Source organism: Kogia breviceps, chromosome 12, assembly GCF_026419965.1.
Source record: "Kogia breviceps isolate mKogBre1 chromosome 12, mKogBre1 haplotype 1, whole genome shotgun sequence".
NCBI classification, from domain to species: Eukaryota; Metazoa; Chordata; class Mammalia; order Artiodactyla; family Physeteridae; genus Kogia; species Kogia breviceps.
Window position 1 is genome coordinate 98,666,724 of NC_081321.1, and position 20,794 is coordinate 98,687,517.

At 46.3% G+C, this 20,794-nt stretch overlaps 1 protein-coding gene across 1 annotated transcript in view; it reads right to left on the minus strand.

The window, feature by feature from the left end:
• The window catches only part of PHF21B (PHD finger protein 21B), a 208,763-nt gene extending 187,984 nt beyond the window's left edge, over positions 1-20,779 (minus strand). Inside the window, exons 1-3 of the mRNA XM_067010372.1 lie at positions 20,701-20,779; positions 17,495-17,550; positions 9,970-10,240 (exon numbers count right to left, since the gene is read on the minus strand). Of these exons, the coding sequence (XP_066866473.1) occupies positions 9,970-10,080 (111 nt within the window). The 5' untranslated portion in view covers positions 10,081-10,240; positions 17,495-17,550; positions 20,701-20,779. The remainder of the gene's footprint in view (positions 1-9,969; positions 10,241-17,494; positions 17,551-20,700) is intronic.
• Positions 20,780-20,794: the final 15 nt, after the last annotated feature.

Genomic DNA, 20,794 nt, shown 5'->3' on the forward strand with positions numbered 1-20,794 from the left:
GCCAGAAAGAAAGGAAGTGTTAGGGAAAAAATGCGGCATGTTGAGCAAAAGAAAGAATGTGGTGTTGGATTACAACAAAAGTATAAAATAAATAGACATGAGTGCACGCTGATATAAATAAATGATTGAATACAAAAAGGGGGAAGAAGAGACAAATCTTCCTTTCAGAAGAATTCCAAATAATATATGTAGATACTCCCCACATAAAGAGGTGGCACTTCATTTCCTAACCCCACCCCTTTGAGGATGAACTTAATGACTCTGTCCCAAAGAACAGAGCACTGGAAGAGGAAAACAGTAACTTCACAGTGGAAATGTCTGGCAGACACCACCTTAAACAAGTGATCAAAGTTAACATCACAGTATTGTCATGTTGAAATCATGTACCCCTGAAATCATGGGAAAAGGAGGGCTTTTCATCTCTGTTTTGTATTCACCCCCAAAATCCCAAACACCAGTCTAAACATGAGGAAAACATCAGAGAGATTCGAATTGAGGGATCTCTACAAAATACGTGACCAGTACTCCTAACTGACTAAGTAATGACAAACAAGAACTATCACAGACCAGAGGAGAGCAAGAGCCCATGACAAGTCTATGCAACATGGGATCCTTCATCGGATCCCGGAGCAGAAAAAGGATGCTAGTGGGAAAATGGGTGAAATAGGAATAAAGTCTAGAGTATAGTTAATAGTAACGTACCAGTGTTAATCTCTTAGTGGTAACAAGTGTGTCATGGTTATATAAGATGTAAGATTAGGGAAACTGGGGAAAGGGGAGGAGTAAAGTCTATTATCTTTGTAACTTTTCTATAAATCTAAAATTATTGCAAAATTTAAAGTTGATTTTTTAAAATTTTATAATCTAATATTGTAGTATCAACTAGTAAACTGGTTTACATCTTAAATACATGTATTGTACAAAAGAAAGATTTCCAAAACTCCACTTGGCTAATTCCATGCAAATTAATACAAGGGAAGAAGTTGGTGGGGAAAGTGAAAATGAGATAACACTGAGTTTCACAGAATACTTTTATCTAAATGAAACAAGTCAACTCTGAATAATCGTCCAGGTAAAGCTTTCTCAATTAGCTTAGTAATCGAGCTGAATTTTTCTATGAAGAACTTCACTATATGTCCCAACCTGCTCTTCCTCCCCTTCCCTGTCCAGTTCACTGATGTTTAGAAATGGACAGAGCTTGCCCTTTCGGAACCATCCATGCCTTTGTTTTTGCAATTTCCTCTGTCTAATGCCATTCTGCTGCTCCTTCCCCACCTACCAAGTCCTTGTGTCTCCTTCAAGGTCCAGAGTACATTTTCCCTCATCAATTTATTCATGACTTGGGAGGCTTTTGCAATAATCCGGGTAGAAATGTTGGTGGCTTGGGCCAAGGTAATCATGGAGGTGGTGAGGAATGGCCTGTGTTCCAGCTCTCCAGAGAAACAACCAAGAAGATGTGTATAGTTCTCTGGTTGTCTAGTAGCCAGGGTTCACGAGTCCAGGAGTCAAGGGGTGGAAATGGTATCACTTACTATTAACCCTAGGGTCCTACCAGCAGAGATTTTTGCTTCCTATACCCGTGACCTATGTTCAGCTGGCTTTGAGGTCTTAGTTCCAAAGGGAGGACATACTTCTACCAGTAGATGCAACAATGATTCCACTGAATGGAAGTTAAGACTGCTACCCAGTCTCTGAACCAACAGGCAAATAAGGAAGTTGCTGTGCTGGCTGGGGTGATTGACCCTGATCACCAAAGGGAAATTGGGTATGTCTGGAATATGGGAGGTCACTTAGGGCGTCTCTTAGTATTATCACGCCCTGTGATAAAAGCTGATGGAAAACTACAACAATCCAATTCAAGCGGGACTACTAATGGCCCAGACCCTTCAGGAATGACAGTTTGGGTCCCCCCACCAGGCAAAGAACCACAACAAGCTAAGGGCTTGCTGACGGCAAAGGAAATACAGAACGGGTAGTAGAAGAAGGTACTTAAAAATACCAATGACAGCCATGTGAAGAGTTACAGAAATGAGGACTGTAACTGTCATGAGCATTTCTTCTTTCTCCAGAGAGGGATTTACTATAAGGAAATGGCTCACGCAATTATGGAGCCTGGCAAATTCAAAATCTGCAGGGTAGGCCTGCAGGCTGGAGACCCAGGGAAGAGCTGATGTTGCAACTCAAGCCCAAAGGCCACCTGCAGGCAGAATTCCCTCTTCCTTGGGGGAGGACAATCTTTTCTCTTAAGGTCTTCAACTGATTGGATAAGCCCACCCACATTAAGAAGGGTAATCTGCTTTACTCAAAACCAATTTATTTAAATGTTAATCTCATCTAAAAAAATGCCTTCGCAGCAACATCTAGACTCGTGTTTGACCAAATACCTGGGTGCCATTAGCCAAGCTGACACATGGCAGATGGTGGATGTGCATAATTTGGAGAGCCAATGGGATGCATCCGCTGATTACATGTGGGGCCTGAGAGAAGGACAGGTTTTCTATAAATAGAGTTGCCACATGATCCAGCAGTCCCACTCCTGGGCACACACCCAGACAAAAATATAATTCGAAAAGGCACATGCACCCCAATGTTCATAGCAGCACTATTTACAATAGCCAAGACTTGGAAACAATGTAAATGTCCACTGACAGATGAATGGATAAAAATGATGTAGTATATATATACACAATGGACTATTAGCCATAAAAAAGAATGAAATAATGCCATTGGCAGCAACATGGATGGACCTAGAGATTATCATACCAAGCAAAGTAAATCAGAAAGAGAAAGACAAATACCACATGATATCATTTATATATAGAATCTAAAATACAACACAAACGAACCTGTCTAAGAAACAGAAACAGACTCACAGACATAGAGAAGAGACTTGTGGTTGCCAAGGGGGAGAGGGTGGGGGAGGGAAGGATTCGGAGTTTGGGATTAGCAGATGCAAACTATTATATACTGAATGGATAAACAACAAGTACAGGGAACTACATTCAATAGCCTTTGAAAAACCATAATGGAAAAGAATATATATATGTATATATGTATAACTGAGTCACTTTACTGTACAGCAGAAATTAACACAACATTGTAAATCAACTAAACTTCAATAACATTTTTAAAAAATAAAAAATAAATCAAGAAAGAGAGGTTTTTCCCCAAATACCTGGGGTTATGGAGATACCATTAACTGAGATGGGGAGACTGCACGGGGCAGCAGATAAGGAGGTAGAGTCAAAGATGGAGATCAGGCTTTGGGGGTCCAGGCTTTGAAATGTGACATCCAGATAGAGATGCTGTGCAAGTAACTGGATATATGGAGCTGGAGTTCAGGGGGGAAGTTCAGGCTGGAGACTGGAGTCTCATATCATCATCTCTGTGAGCCTTTTGTAAGATTTCCCACACAGATTCCTAAATTAAAACAAGTCCTTTGTGCCCCAGTTTGGGATGCAGAAAGGAACTATAATTAAAAACCAAGAAGGATGAAAACAGAGAGACCAACTTTACAGAAGAAGCAGAGGGTTAACAGGCTGGATTATAAAGGTTGACAGGAACGTGCCAGCTGAAGAGATGCCAGAAGGCAAGTTAATGAATTGCCTTCGTTGAAAAGATGAGAGTGACATTAGACCAGGATCGTCCTGGAAAACTGGTGGTAGCTGGGCGCCTGGCATTTTGGCGAGTTGCTTTCCTGAGACGTGATTGATGAACAAGAGCCAGCACGTGATGCTGTCATGAAAAGCACACCCTCCACAGTGATTTTTCTTGGTTTTCATTTCAGTCCCACAATTTCTTTTAACCTAGAACGAGTACTTTAACTTCTCGGCACCTCCGTTCCTTCAGCTGTTAGATCAGGGTCACATGGCCGCTCGCTTCCCGGGCTGTCGTGAGAGCGCAATGCTATGACTGCGTGGCCCGGAGTCCGTGCTCCTTGAACATTAGCTCTGATCGTGGCTGCCCGTCTCCCCCACTTCTCTCTGACTCCACGAGAGCCTTAGATTTGCTCTCACTTACCTCACCAGCTCAGAGCCTCGTGTCTGCGAACAAGTATTTGTGGAGTTGAATTGAACAGAAAAGTGGCACCTTCCATAGCATTAAGGACGGGACGGTCACCACCTGGACTCAGCTGTGCCCGCGAACATCCTCTTCTCCTTCCCTCCTGCTCTCCTGGGTTAAGCGCCCCCGTGTGCCCTGGGTCCCAGGCCCTCTCACCTTCTCAAGAACTGCATTCTATTATCTGTCTCTCTTCTTTGTTTTCAGCCTCTTCTTAGATCATTCCGCTCTGCATTTTAACATGCTCGGGGCTCTTCTACTTTTAAAGACATTTTTAAAAATCACCCCTCCACCCCACTGTCCTCTCTGGCTCTTTCCTGATCTCTGAGCTTCAGTTCTCAGCCAAACCTCTGTAAAGAAATGTACAGTGTCTCCGCTCCTCATGCAAAGGGCTTCTACTCAAGCTTCCCTTCTCCAAAATGGCTTCCTGCAGGGTCACCAATGACCAATGATTTTGATAGATCCAGTAGATATTGTACAATCTTCATCTTACTTAACCTTTCAGCACATTCAAGACCCCTAACCATTCCCTCCTTCTTGAAACATTAGACACCTTCCCCTAGTTTTCTTCCTATATTTCGAGTTGACCGTCCTCAGCCTCCTAGGCTGGCTCACCACCCAACTAGCGATTTTTAATACGATGGAACGCCTCGAGAACATGCCTTCCTATATACAGTGGAAAACTACTCAGCCATAAAAAAAGAATGAAATAGGGACTTCCCTGGTGGCACAGTGGATAAGAATCCGCCTGCCAATTCAGGGGACACGGGTTTGAGCCCTGGTCCGGGAAGAGCCCACTTGCCATGGAGCAACTAGGCCCGTGCGCCACAACTACTGAGCCTGCGCTCTAGAGCCCACGAGCCACAACTACTGAAGCCCGTGCGCCTAGAGCCCATGCTCCGCAACAAGAGAAGCACCTGCTCGCCCCAACTCAAGAAAGCCCACGCGCAGCAACAAAGACCCCACGCAGACAAAAATAAATAAAATTAAATCTTAAAGAAGAAAAAGAACTAAATAATGCCATTTGCAGCAACATGGATGGACCTAGAGATTATCATACTAAGTGAAGTAAATCAGACAAAGACAAGTATCATATGATACGAGTTATATGTGGAATCTAATAAAAATGATACAAATGAACTTATTTACAAAACAGAAACCGACTCACAGATCTTGCAATCAAACTTATGGTTACCAAAGGGGAAACATGGGGGGGCGTGATAAATTATGTCCCAGGGGACTGGGATTAACATATACCCACTAGTATATATAAAATAGATAACGAATAAGGACCGACTGTAGAGCACAGGGGACTCTACTCAATACTCTGTAATGGCCTATATGGGAAAAGAATTTTAAAAAGACTGGATACATGTATATGTATAACTGACTCACTTTGCTGCACACCTGAAACTAACACAACACTGTAAGTCCACTATACTCCAATAAAAATTTTTTAAATAAATAATAAAAGCAAACAATCAGCTATAGGAAAAAAAAAAGAACATGCCTTCCCACTCTAAATTCCACCCCTAGTCAATGTCATCCACTCACAAGGCTTCAATACCTCCTTCAACACGTATGATTCCCAGTTCAAACCTCTTGCTTGAACTTCAGGCCCACGTGGACATATCACAAGCACCTCAGACCGATATATTCAAAACCGGACTCACTGCCTCCACTCCTCCCCAGGCCCAGACCCCCCCTCACATTCCCCCTCTCAGAAGCAGGAAAGTGGGGGCCACCCTTGACTCGCCTGTCGTTCTATGAACCCTCGCATGGCGCCAGTTCTCATGCTCAGTCTCCTCTTCCCTCCGTCGTCCCTGCTGGGGGATGAAGCACTGACCACACGGCTCCACTGTGACAGGAGAGCTGGGGGCCCCAGTCCAGGTCTCCCTTGGACTCCGCCCTCTGCGCCTCTTACCTCGGCTGATTCTACTCTGTGTCCTTTTGTGGCAATAAACTGTGACCATGCGCTTAAGAGCTTTTCTGAGTCAGCAGATCCTTCTAGAGAATCTTGAACCTGAAAGTAGTCTTGGGGACCTCCTGCACGTCAACAAATAATCAAATGCTAGCAACCATTATAGTCTTGGATGCGAAAGAAATGGAAACGGGAGAACTGTTTTGTTTCTTGTAAGACTGGATGCACATCCCCAAACCTGGACTGTGCTGACAGTTGTCGTTGGGGTGGGGCAGGGGTGGTGGTGGCCGAAGGAGTCGTTGGTGACTAGAAGCTATTAGGCGGTGACCTTCGCATGGTGGAGGTGGCAACTTTGGAGCTGAGGGCGCCTTGCGGACAGCATCCAGTTCAAGGTCCCTCTCGTGGCAGAAAAGGTGATGGAAGGAAGCCCGGGGATATAAAATGAGTTGACCCAGGACACAAAGCTGGTTCAAATAAATCCAGTGCTCATAGATCATTAGGTGCCAGGCACTCGGCCGGATGCTGAGGAAATCGATTCCCTGGGCTCAGGTAACGCATGCAAGAGGCTTGGGTGGGGCAAGGAGCACAGGCGCCTAAGCCACGTCTGGCCACTCCGGCAGAAGCCGAATGAGTGAGAGCTGCCCGCACGCACAGTGCTCCTCAGGCCTTTGCTGCCGCCCGCCTGCCACATCCAGGCCCTGTGCAAAGCAGAAGAGGAGGAGCCCTACTCCCCAGTGTGTGCTAGGGGTACAGCGGGGAGAGTGGGGGGAGGCAGGGAGGCGACTTCAGGAGAGACACTCACAGTGACCAGGAAGCTGCCCCTGCGGCCCTGGCCTCCCCCAGCGCAGTTCTCCTAAATTTGCATGTTTTGGAGAAGATGGTCTGGTTACTACTGGAGCAGAGGAAACTACTGTACCGATACGAGGTGAGTGTGCTTACGCTTAAGGGCCTCACCACCCGAATGAATAGGCCAGTGACTTCTTTTTTTTAAGATTTTTTTGATGTGGATCACTGTTAAAGTCTTTACTGAATTTGTTACAATACTGCTTCTGTTTTATGCTTTGGTTTTTTGGTCCTGAGCCAGGTGGGATCTTAGCTCCCCGACCAGGGATCAAACCTGCACCCCCTGCGTTGGAAGGCGAAGTCTTATCTACCGGACCACTAGGGAAGACCCGACAGTGACTTCTAAAGAGATGAGAGAACCACTGAGGCTGTGAACCGGGCAAAAATCAACCGCATTTAAAACCCAAGGGCGCTGGGAGCTCCATCAGTCAGGGATCACGCTCGCCGGTGCCGTCCACCTGCGGCAGGGCCCGTGCGCCTTTCTTGCAGGTAGAATCAGGTGACGGAGGAGTGCAGGTCAGGTCCGCCCTCCACACACACAGGTACCCAAGGTGGTTTGCAAGCAGGTTGCTGGCTCCCTTTGCTTCTGGCTCTGGCTCACAGGGTCGGTAATTAGCGAGACTGTGACTGGAGTCCCACGAACGGGGACCTGGGGCAGAGGACAAGGTTGCTGAACAAGCAGAAATGGCTGCCCTTTCCCCTGGAGTCTAGGGTCTTCTCCAGAGCTCTGTGGGGTGGGGGGACGAGGCGGCGCTGGAGGAGAAGGGGGAGTACCTGTGGGGACGCGGCCAGTGGCGTCCCCCTCGCTTGTCTGTTCTGGGTCCTCCTCTGGGGCTCCTCCTTTCAAGGCCTCTGTATAGTGTCCTGGGGGTGCAGGGACAAGGCTCCACAGGCTGGGGGGTTTGCACAATGGACACTTATTCTCTCACAGTCTGGGGGCCAGAATCCGAGATCAAGGTGTGCCCAGGGCAGGTTCCTTCTGCGGGCTCCGAGGGAGACAGTTCCAGGCCTCTCCCCTGGTTTCTGGGGGTTTGCTGGCCATCTGGGGTGTTCATTGGCTTGAAGACTTATCTCCCCAATCTCTGCTCCATCCTCACGCGGCCTTCCTTCTCGCTGTGTACCTGTGTCCGAGTTTCCTCTCTTTATGTGGACGCCAGTCGTGTTGGATTAGGGGCTCACCCTACTCCAGTGTGACTGCATCTTAACTAATTACATCTGTGGCAACCCTATTCCCAAATTAAGGTCACATTCGGAGTTCCTGGGGGTTAGGACTTCAACATGAACTTTGAGGAGACATGATCCAAAGCTCCCAGTTAGGAGTTTTTATGTGCCCCCCCCCGCCCGCTCCGACCCCCCCTCACGGGTCCAGAGGGGTGGACTTCTGCTCTCCCCCCGGGAGGGGGTCCTGAAAGCGGCCTATCACTCACCGCTCCCTTCTCTCACTGGCAGGACCAGCAACGAGAGGACAGAGGACACTGGGCCTCATTTACCCGATGACGTTAATTCCTTCTCCCTCAGACTGCCGCTCTCCCTGAGCCGAACAAGTCAGACCGCGCTGTTCTGTGTGCTGCCCCTCTGCCTGTGATGGGGGTGTTAGGGTTATGGTGGGAGGTGGGTCCACCAGCTCCAGTCCAGCGGCACCTGGAACTCTGCTCTTCCCAGGCTATTGGGCACTTGCATGGCCCATTAATAAAGCTGATACGTACCTTGGTTTTCAGTGGCTCCTTGTGAATCTGTTTCTTAGTTGGTTAGAATCTGACACGTTTATTACTCAGTACATATTTAATGAATGGATTAAGCCTCGCTTTGAATACAAATGAGTGTCCGTGCATGCATGAGATTGCAGGGAAGCGCGCGGAGGAGGAAAGGGGGGCAGGCAGGAGGGGAAGGAGAAGAGAGGGAACACTAAGGATTTACCCCACGCCTGGAATCCCCAGGAACCTGCAGGGCCTTAGAAATCACCTGCCTTATGGCTTTAGACACCAAGACTTTAAACTGTGATCATAACACCCTCATCATGGCAGACCTCCCTGGCCTTAGGAGCTGCAGGGGTCTCACTCAAAATTGACCACGGCGTTCCCAAACTAGCTTTCATTTCCTCAACCTAGAGGGTCAGAATCGCCCAGCACCTCCCATCTTCTCCTCCCTCCCATCAAGGTCAGCAATGCTGTCATAAACCAAGGACTGCTGTCTTTTTGCACCTTCTCTTACGTAGTGAACTAAATCTACCCCGTCACACACACACATCTCTCAGAATCGGAAGAAGAAAATAATCCTAAATAATCACTCCTAAAAGGAGTGTGAAAGCACTTTTTAAACTTTCTTTATAAATCACATTCCTTTTAGAGCAAGCCTCAGATACCTCCTGAGAGAGGGGGATATAAAGTAACTCAAGCAAAACTTTTTAATAACGGATTCTCCCAAATTGTTCTGAAGAAAGAAATGAGTTATTTGTGAACAGTGTACAAGATGCCCAGAAATATGCTGGAGCCCTTTGTCTCAATGATATGTGATCTCCCCAGCAACTCCTGGAAGCAGACAGTGGTGCCCCATCTAAGAGCTGGATAAAATAATTAAAAGGGACTTGAGGAGATTAAGTGACTTCGCTGTTAAGTGATAAAGTTGGAATTTGGGCTTAGCTCTGCTTGATGTTTTCAAGTACATTGGGCCTTTTCCACTCTAGGAAAATTTCCTCAGCCCCAATTTCCAGGCAGACTCTGGTTAATAAATGTGTGTCACAGAAAGTCCTGGCCAAGGCCACGAAGAGAAAAGCAGGGGTGTCGTTATATCGGCTCCACCTTGTCTGCCCAAGGCTTCACAAAGAAGATGGTTTAATATGATTTGAACGCTTTTGTCGAGTTATTCTACAGGCATGCAGGAAAGGTAAGGGCTGTCCGCCCTTCACGTATCTGGTATAGGACGGTCCTCAGTGTCTCCTGCCCCCTCCAACGTAACATCCGCACTGAGAGAAAATTAAGGCCAAATGATTCTGGCACAACGTGAGTTTAGTGTCAAAGGAAGAGGACTTCGTTATATGAGACTCACGCCGACACCGTACTCATAATAACAGGACAGAGTCCAGGCTGCAGAAACAGAGAGACGCCAACATAAAGGACAGTGTCTTAAAGAAAAGCTGATCGCCTTACCACATAACAGCCCCAGGGTGCCGATGGAGAGCCAGGCCCTTTCCAGCTTGTCGCCGCGCCGGCCGCGGGCGCCGTCTTCCTCCCGAGGTCAAAGCTGGGTGCTGCGCACATTCACGCTCCAGCTCGCCAGCAGGGAAAAGAGCTCCATGCCGGGCTGGGGCGCGTTGCACCGTCGTCTCCGCGTCCATCCCTGCATTGGGGCACAAGGCCACACCAGCAACAAAGGAGACGGGCAGGGCCACCTCTCACTGAGCGCCACGGCAGTCCATTCCTGCGGAAGACGAGGGGGCAGGTTGTGGCGGCCGGCTGGCAGACTCTGCCGTGGTGACAGTCACAGCCCGCAGCTGTGCTCGGCTTCGCGGTTGCTAGTGCTCTCATACCCACCACTTCGTGAAATCGAGCAATGAACCTTTGAGTAGGTAACATGTACCTCATGTTATGCATGAGAAGATGGGGCCAAAGGGTTAAGGGACTGGGGTAAGGTTTAACCGTAGAGTTTTAAAAGCACCATGAGAATGGACCCGTATGGTAGAGTCGAAAAGCAAAGCCTGTTCAGTTTGTTTTAGCCACATTTATTCAGCAATTAATAAGAACCACAGAACTGAGAAACAGGAAGAGAGGGTGGATCCGTGGCCTCAAAGGCTTCATGGCAGCTGGGAGAGTGAAACAGTATTCTCAGTACCATGTGGTCATGAGGACTGCAGGACAGAAAGACGGACAGTGCCAAGGACAGAGAGGATCATTAGGACATAGCGAAGACACTGGTGATTTCTGGAGAGTAACAAAAACTAAATGATTTTCCTACCATGAGTGAGAAAAACAATAACTCTAAAAGTCTGCAGTAGAAAATGGAGAAGGGTGTTCACTAAGGAGAACTAAGGTACTCAGAAGGAATTATGGCTCTCTTATGCCCTGGCCTTATATTCTCCCATCCTACCTTTTATTCCAGCCAGTGCTGGTATATCCTGCATGTGTACCCTGATGCAGATGTACCCTGATGCAGGTGTACCCCGATGCAGGTGTACCCCGATGCAGGTGTACCCTGATGCAGGTGTACCTTGATGTGTGTGTACCCCGATGCACGTGTACCCTGATGCAGGTGTACCCTGATGCAGGTGTACCTTGATGCGTGTGTACCCCGATGCGTGTGTACCTTGATGCGTGTGTACCCCGATGCAGGTGTACCTCGATGCAGGTGTACCCTGATGCAGGTGTACCTTGATGCGTGTGTACCCCGATGCGTGTGTACCCCGATGCAGGTGTACCCTGATGCAGGTGTATCCTGATGCTCCTGGACAAACTTCTGACCCAGGCATCTCTGGTCTTCTGCCCCAGGGTTGCCCTGACACTACAGTGCAGGACACCTGGCAAGAATCTGCCCAAAATTCATGCATCCACAGGCAAGAAAGCCTTGGCCATGGGACGCAGCACCAGCAGACAACTGCTCCCTCTCTGTCCCAGGTAGCACCGTCCGAGGCACATTCTACACACGGCTAGGTGGTACCGGAGGACCAAGCCTGTGATGGTTAATTTTATATGTCAGTTTGGAGGGCTTTTTTGGATGAGATCAACATTAAAATGGTGAACTTTGGGTAAAGCAGAGTGCCCTCCATAGTATGGGTGGGCCTCATCCAATCAGTTGAAGCCTTGAAGGGAACAGAGACTGAACTCCCTGAAGCAGAAGGAGTTCTCCAGCAGGATGCCTTCAGACTTTGTCTGCACCATCAGCCCTCTGGTGTCTCGAGCCTGCCGGCCAACACTGCAGATTTTGGACTTCCCAGCCTCCATAATCACACAAGCCAATTCCTTATAGTAAATCTCTTAGTTCTACTTCTCTGGAGAACCCTGGTTAAGACAGAGCCCCAGCACCAGCTTGAGAATGCACTCTTGTATGGGTTTTCCTCTTTCCCTGTTATACTCCCCCAGTCTCTGGAATCACTCACTTTCCCAAATCAATTAGGTATGTGCATGCCACTGTCCAGGCTTGCTTTCAGGGGGCTCCTCAGCCAGGATACAATGTTTGCATACGTATTCCTGAGGGTAATCAGTATACAAGCACATTCATAGCTCAAAGAGAGCCTTATGTGTTTGCTATTTCCCAGCATCCCAAGACCTAGAACCCTGGCTGGGATGCTGAACTGTGTTGGAACAAATGCTGCCAGCACTTCCCACCTCCCCAAGGAGACTGCGCTGCCTCCACCAAAGCACAGTATCTTTTTGTATGCCCCATGTTGCTTAGCATTTGAGAAGTTTGCAAAAGATGCTTGCTGCACTGCATTGAATATTATATTTTAAAATCTGCCTACGTGTTGTCATAATGTAGATACACTGTGGACCTGTTACTGTTCACGTTATATTATTTGATGAATCCAAATACAGAGGATTCGGCTGAGAACTTCAGCTCTAGTGTCACGTGGGCATGCATTCAAGCCTCCGTTCCTCCACTAACCGGCTGTGGCACAGCATAATCTCTCTATAAAGAAATATACGTAAATTTTTCTGCTGAGACAAATAAATGCCCACCTATAATTACCTTCCCAGCTAAATGTCGATACAACAATGAGGAAGAGAAGAGGTTTGTTTTTTTTCTGAAGAGCCTAAAATACCACTATAAAGATTTTCACTGAAAGAAATACTATGGGATTTATTTCAGAAAGAAAATATTTGAAAAAGAGATGTAAGAAAAAATGGTAAACAAAGTAATTGGTAACTAACTACGTGGCAACTCTAAATCAGCACCGACTGTTTAAAAACAACAGCAATAGTAAATAATTTGAAGAATATAAAAATGAGCTGTAAGTAAAATGATGGACAATAATGATATATAAGACAGGAGTGGGTATGTATTTGGATTAAAGCATTTAAAAGTCTTGGATTTGGACTTCCCTGGTGGTGCAGTGGTTAAGAATTCGCCTGCCAATGCAGGGAACATGGATTCGATCCCTGGTCCGGGAAGATCCCACATGATGCAGATCAACTAAGTCCATGTGCCACAACTACTGAGCCTGCGCTCTACAGCCCATGAGCCACAACTACTGAGCCCGCGTGCCTAGAGCCCGTGCTCTGCAAGAAGAGAAGCCACTGCATGAGAAGCCTGCACACTACAACGCGGAGTAGGCCCCGCTCGCCGCAACTAGAGAAAGCCCACGTGCAGCAACGAAGACCCAATACAGCCAAAAATAAATAAATAAAATAAATAAAATTTTTTTAAAAGAGACACCAGAGAGAGATCTCTTTCCTTCTTTCTCTTGCTCTCTCTCCCTCTGCAGCACACCACACACCAACGAAACGCCATGTGAGGACTTGGTGAGAAGGCGGCCATCTACAAGCCTCAAGAGACTTCTCAACTGGAACCCTGCTAGGGCTTGCTCTGGGACTTCCAACCTCCAGAACTGTGAGAAAATAAATGTCTGTAATTTAAGCCACCCAGCTCATTTTGTTACGGCAGCCTGAGTAGACTAATACACCACGTTTGGCTCGAGAGAGATGGCGATGAACCAGACAAAGCCCTATGCTTTAGGAGCACACTGTCTACCAAGAAGAGACATCTCGTGAAAATACAACAGGATGAGTGCCTCCACCTCGGCCTGGGAGACCTGAAAGGCTCCACACAGCACACATTCGAGCCAGGTGTTCAAAGAGGCCCGACCAGGAGAAGAAACAGCAATCCAGGCAGAGAGAACCCCCAGCAAGGCCCAAGAGACTTTAAAAGGCAGATGTATTTGGTGAACACTGAGAGGCTAGAGGGTATAGAAGGCATGACAGGGAACGCTGGACGAGGCTGAAAAGATAGACTGCGGCAAGATGTGAAGGTCCCTGAGGGCCAAAACCAAAGACTTTACATTTCAATATAAGAAAATATTTATGAAACAATATATTCATTTACTAGGGCTGCCGTAACAAAACACTGCAGTCTGGTTAGCTTAAGGAACAGAAATTTCTCAGAGTTCTAGAGGCTAGAAATCCAAAATCCAGGTGTTGGTAGGGTTGGTTTCTTCTGAGGCCTCTCTCCTTGGCTTATAGATGGCCATCTTCACATGGTCTTCCCTCTGTACATACATCTGTGTCCAAATTTCCTCTTATAAAGATGTCATTCATATTGGATTAGGGCCCAGCCTAATGACCTCATTTTAACTTAATTAATTCCCTAAAGACTCTGTCTCCAAATATGGCCACATTCTGAGTCATGGGGGCCAGGACTTTAACATCTGAATTGGGGGGGGGCACCACCAGGCCCATAATAAACAACTATCATATGTACAATACAAGTAAGTTTAAGACATTGCCCACCAGGAAAGTGATTCCTTTTATGCCATTTGTTCATGTCCTCCCCCGATGGACCCCCAGGTTATGAAAGAGTTCATCTGCCAAACTACATTTATCAACCTATAAATTCCTCATTTTTAAAAATCAAAGACAATACGTCAGTCAACTCTGATCAGCAGGCAACATCTAGAATTACCATCTTAAGTTGATAAAATGTCAACCAGGAGAAAAATTTGACATCTTAATTAAACTGTGAAGACTCATTGTGGGGCAGATATGTGACTCCTGTTAAACTTTTTGAAGCATAACACTTGCTGAAGTGTAGCTTCCTATGTACACAGACACGCTGAGTGTGTCTCTACCATAGCACTCTCATACTGTACTGAAATTCCTGTGGTTATGTGCCAGTATCTCCCTCCAGTTTCTGAATCCCCTGTAAATAGGGACCGTGTCTCATTTACTTTCACATCTCTAGCTATGCCCCTGACTGTGTGAAACTGTACTAAACCCATTCCCACACCTCTAAGATCCCTAGAGAGCAGAGGGCCACAGAGCTGGGAACCAATGTTCCAGGATCTTACTTGTACACCGGAAGATCACACATTCATGTTCATACGCACACACAAACTCCCACGTTAAATGCCAAGACGATGCAGATGGAGACGCCAAGGAAGCATGATATTGATAGTGCTGTGGGATTCTGAGGACGGGGCCTGCAAAAGCTGGTGCCCTCAGGGATGACTTACTAGAAAAGGTGAGATGAGGTTTGAAAGAATAAAGGAGAATTTGGAAAAGCAGGGAAGAGGCGAGAAGCATTCAGGGGAAGAAATAAGAGGAAATACAGGGATTGAAAGATGTTTTATGGTTTTCAGTAATTAAATTTTTAAAATTAAAGTTTAATATACAGAGAAAAGTTTACAGATAAGGGTACAACTTGATGAATTATCAGAAAGTTAATATATCTACATAACCCCCTTCCAGATCAAGAAATAGAACATTGCTCTCTGTATCTTTTTATATCTTTAAATGTTGATCCATGGCATGTTTTATCCATTTGAAAATATAAGCATCGATGAAAAACAAACAAAAACGTAATGGGGGGATATATTCTGTCTCCTAGGCCCAGGTGAATAATGGCCACCCAGAGATACAAAGTCTTATCCCCAGGAATTTTTAAACATGACTTTATATAGAAAAGAGGTCTTTGCAGATGTGAGTAAATTAAGGATTTGGAGATGAAGATAATCGAGGCGGACTATCTGGGTGGGTCCTAAAGGCCACTGCAAGTGTCCTTACAAGAGACAATAAAAGGAAGTTGGCACAGACCCACAGAGGAGGTGATGTGAAGACAGAGGCAGAGGTTGGAGTAATGCAGCCACCAGCTCAGGAACGTTGGGACAACCCAGAAAGTGGCAGAGGCGAGAGATGGATTCTCCCCTAGAGCCCTCGTGGGACTTGGTTACTGCAAGCCTGGGGGCCTATTATAAGGGTGAAGTAGTAAAAGAATACCAACTTATTATCTTATAATTGTTTTGAATTTCTTATTAATCTGGCTTGAATTTTTTAGCTAGGGCCCTCTCTTTCCCAGTATCGAGGCCCCTGGGAAATGTAATTATTAATGTTTCTGATGTGGATTATCTTGTTGTATAAGGGCTCTGTGTTCAAGGAAATGTGTGAAATCTGAGTTAAATGCTTTTAAATAACTTTGTATCACAACTTCTCAGATCCTTTTATTAAGAAATCATATTTGATAATGTGCTGGTGAAGCTCCAAGACTGTGGAGATATCATACCCCAAACTTATTGGACCATGGAATTCTCATACTTCAGAGCATTTCTCAGCAGCGGCAGTCCATAGGGCATTCGCTGGTAAACGCTGAAGGGCAGCAAAGAAAGGACAGCCTTGCGGAATTTCACCTGGACCAGGAAGCGGCCTCATGGTGAAGCACCCCCGCCCCACTAAAGAGGTCGTTCCCGTGGGAACCAGAATGATTGTCCTCCAGGTTCCTCACTACTTCACCAGGACAGAGGTGAATTCACATGGCAAAATTTTCTTCTCCAAACCCAGCTTATCTGGTTTTCGTCACTAACAAAACCTTCTTTCAATGAATTATTTTCTTAAATTTATTTTTATCATCAATTAGGCCAAATAGTTTTCCCTAATCAAGGAGACTTTATCCAGTGGCTGTATTAGTTTCCTGAGGCTGATGTAACAAAGTACCACAAAAAGTGTGGCTTAAAACAAGAGAAGTTTATTCTCTTGCAGTTCTGGAGGCCGTTGATCCAAATTCTAGCAAAGGCCACACTCTCTCCAAAGACTCTAGGGGAGAATCCTGACTTGCCCCTATAGCATCTGGTGGCTCTAGGTGGTCCTTGGCTTGTGGCTACATCACTCCATTCTCATCCTCCATCTTCACATGGCCCTCTTCTCCTCCTCCCTCTGATAAAAACGCCTATCGTGGCATTTAAGGCCTACCCGGAAAATCCAGGAGTAACTCATCTCAAGGTCCTTAATAATATCTGCAAAGGCCCTTTTGCCACATAAGGTCACATTCACAGGTTTCAGGGGTTCGAACACAGACATAACTTTGGAGGGGCCTTTTCAACCTACTGTAACCCTGAAAGAGATATATTAGTGTCAGTCTGTCAGCAAAATCATCCTGGGTAGGTTAAAAACAGAAGTTTAGACCTGCAAAGTTGAAGGCCAGATCTTGGACAATAAATTCATCTAACAAAACCCTTGTGCCTTACCATGAACCATCCCCATTCCCTGTTTCATTCAACACATCAGGAGAAGGCATTATTACTTCCATTTTAGAGGTTCATAAACTGAGGTTCAAAACATTTGAGCAGGGCTTCCCTGGTGGCGCAGTGGTTGAGAATCCGCCTGCCGACGCAGGGGACGCAGGTTCGTGCCCCGGTCCGGGAAGATCCCACATGCCGCGGAGCGGCTGGGCCCGTGAGCCACGGCCGCTGAGCCTGCGCGTCCAGAGCCTGTGCTCCGCAACAGGAGAGGCCACAGCAGTGAGAGGTCCGTGTACCACAAAAAAAAAAAAAGAGTCTGGGAGGAAAACAAGACTCTTGGTGCCTGTTACACACTCATCACCCACCAGACTTCTGGCTCTCAGACCAGGTCTGGGGGAACGCGAATCTTCCAAGAACTATGTGAATTCCTGTGGCACGACTACTTAGGAATTCCATGCTCTGTGATCTGGTAACGCTAACCCCAAGTTCTTCATTCTGCTGCCTTTAGTACTTACCTTCTCTTGACTGTGTTGGTCGTTTTATCAGTATTCAACACCAAACTCATGAAGAACTGAAGAACAGGAAGAGAAAAGCAGGATACGACATTCTTTAAGGCAGTGCATGCTATCTGCCCATCTGTACTAACCATTATTTCCTATTCTTTAGGTAAAACCTACTCTAGGACAGAGCACAGATATTAGTCAGCAAAGGACCCCAAATAAAGAGAAAAGTGCAATTGCATTTCTGGATTCAAAGGGGTCACTTCAAACACAAAAGAGGTACCAATTTCTATTAGTTGGGATCTTCAGCAGGGCCACTCCATGACAGCAGCCCCACTGCTGGGCTGAGGATAGAACACTTCCTTTTTCAGTTCCTTAATATTAGGAGCACAGTGTGGTCCTATAGGCTTCCTGTTGTTGGATGTTTTCTGTTAAGTCCAAACAGAGAATGATTCCAATCTCAAGGTTCTCCATCTAAAACAAACGCCAGGACACAGCTGGAATTCAACAAATGTTATCTTCCAATTTTCTTCATTAGGGTAAACTAGGCTTGAATTATCTGAGACATTTATGACTTGATCACAGTGGTAAAGCTGACACAATGGTGGTTCCCGTCACGGAACTCAAGCAGGAGAAAGGAATGCAAGATTACATTGCCATGAACTCATTCTGAATTAGGTTAAGAAGGTAAACTGATGTGTCTGGTTACTTATTTACTTAACATAAAGATAAAAGTGACCTAACCTGGCAACCATAAAAATCCTCAGAGGTTAAGCAAATTCAAAGAGATTTCTGAAAGGTAGATTTCAGAAAAAGCTAGCTAATGCTTTTGGAGGACTATTTAATAAAATGAGTGACAAATGGAAAACAAATTCAGTGTAGGTAGGGGTTGCATACAGACTGCCTTGATTCTCCTGAGTTATACCCTGTTTAAAGCTGTCATTTTAGTAAAGCACTAAAATCCACCACAGTTTTGTGCAAGTCAGCTGAAGTGCTATTGTGCTATTATATGCATAAATCTTTATTTGCATTAGAAAGGCATCAATGACCTCATACTACAATATGTAATTAAGAAATAAATGTACCAGCTCCGCCTTACAAGATAAATAATGGATTACTGCAAGAATAAAAGTTGTGATTTTAACTAGCCACATTTCAATGCCGACTATAAGCCTAGCACTACCTAAGCTGGGTCCTTTATGTAGTAAGGACCAGATATTATATAGCAAGTTGTCTAGTAATCATACTTGCCTGTGAAAAACAAAAATTACCATTCAGTTTCTAAGGCACTAGAAAGTTTGCAATGAATGAGCTTCACACAGACAGAACCAAACATGAAGATTCACAAACTACTAGTCAGAAGGGAACCCAGAAATGTCTGGGATAATGTTTCTCTCAATGAAGAAAAGTAAAAAGGGTTCATTCATTTGGTAACTAGTTGAATGCACAGTATGTACTAAGGAAGGTTAGGCTGGAGGTGAGGCTGGGGTTGGGAGGTGGAATATGGAGAAATGTGGCTAGTGAGGTTTAAGTGCTAAGGACTTAGAACAGCCAGTGTGACGTGTGGGAAAGCAAGCTGACCTGGGACAGCTGGAAGAGATGAGGGGCCACTTGTAACATCTGTGGAGTGTCGAGCAGTAGGCATTCCATGATTGTTGAAATGAATGCTGGGCTGGAAGTGAGACCTGAGCTCTGGCCCTAGCTCTGCCACTAACCAACTGCATAGCCCTGCCAAGTCATGTATCATCCTGAAGGGTCTGTATTATGTCTCTTTTTGTAGGAAAAAAAAATCACTTAAGAGCATGCCTCCGCAGATCTCTCTTTCTGTGATACACTGTCAGTCAACATTCTCTGACTAGTCGTAAGTACAGTTCGCATTCCATCCAGTTTACAAGGACGGTGTGAAAGATACACAACAATACAGTTCCCTGGCTGGGTATTTATCACGTACACCCTCAGAAAAAGAACAAACATCCGGCAACAACTGTTTTGAATGTCTCATCCTAGGGGAAGTAAACATAATAGGGGTCACCTTTGTTCTTCTTTAAACCCTTATGATGTGTAATCTAGTACCTAGACAAGCAGTCTTTAACACGCTAGTCAGTCCATGGATAGGCTTTTGGGGAGGACTCACAAACACCTTGAAATTATATGCAAACTGGTTTCCTACATGAATTTGTGCACAAACTTTCTTTGCATTTTCAAGTAATCCATAAACCCTTCCCCCCCAAAAAGGTTAATAACCACTGCTCTAAGAATGTTTCTTTTTATTTATTCATTTATTTATTTTTATTTTTGGCTGTGTTGGGTCTTTGTTGCTGCGTGCAGGCTTTCTCTAGTTGCGGTGAGCGGAGCACGGGCTCTAGGAACGCGGGTTTCAGTAGTTGTGGCACGTGGGCTCAGTAGTTGTGGCTCACAGGCTCTAGAGCACAGGCGCAGTAGTTGTGGTGCACGGGCTTAGTTGCTCCGCGGCATGTGGGATCTTCCCCGACCAGGGCTCGACCCCGTGTCCCCTGCAATGGCAGGCGGATTCTTAACCACTGCGCCACCAGCAAAGTCCCTGAATGTTCCTTTTCTGAAGCAACCTTCCTGATGAGTTAATAATGGGTCAAATTCTCATAGTATCCTATTAACCGTTAGGCAAAAAGAGTTAAAGTTGAACCACTTTGTACAGCTTAATCTATTACTGTACGTGGTATTTGAGACGCTATACTGTACTACTCAAATAAAAGCACACGAACACAAATCCTGACACTGGACACATGTATGAGTCCCACTGTTTAAAAATGTGTTTGCAGACTTCATCTTCGTTGATCCCGACTAAGTGTGCAAATGGCAAGTTACTTGGCCTCTAGGGGACCCACCGCGGAAAGCAAATACAAGGTGGCCGTGGAACGGCGGACGGGTCAGGTTTTCTCATCCACGCCCGCGGCCGTCCCTCCCGGCTCCGCAAATCCAGGCCTTCCGAGTATCCGCAGCCGGCGCGTCGCGGGCCCCCGGCGCCGAGGTCCCGACGTGACGCTACCCGAACTCACTCACGTCTCTGGGAGTCACGGCCTAGCTCTCCTCAGCCCTCCAGCACCATACACGGACACCACGAGCCCCGGCCACGCTCCCTGACTGACCCCGCTCTCCCTGGCACCCCGTGACTCGCAGCCGCGCCCACCACCAGCAGCGACCGGCGCGCAGACTTCTCAAACGCTTACTTCTCAAACGCTTACTTCTCAAACGCCTCCGACACGTGACCAACAGGCGCTAACCCCTAGCTGCCGGCAACGGTTGCCCTAGAGGATGGCGCATGGAGTGCGCGCATGC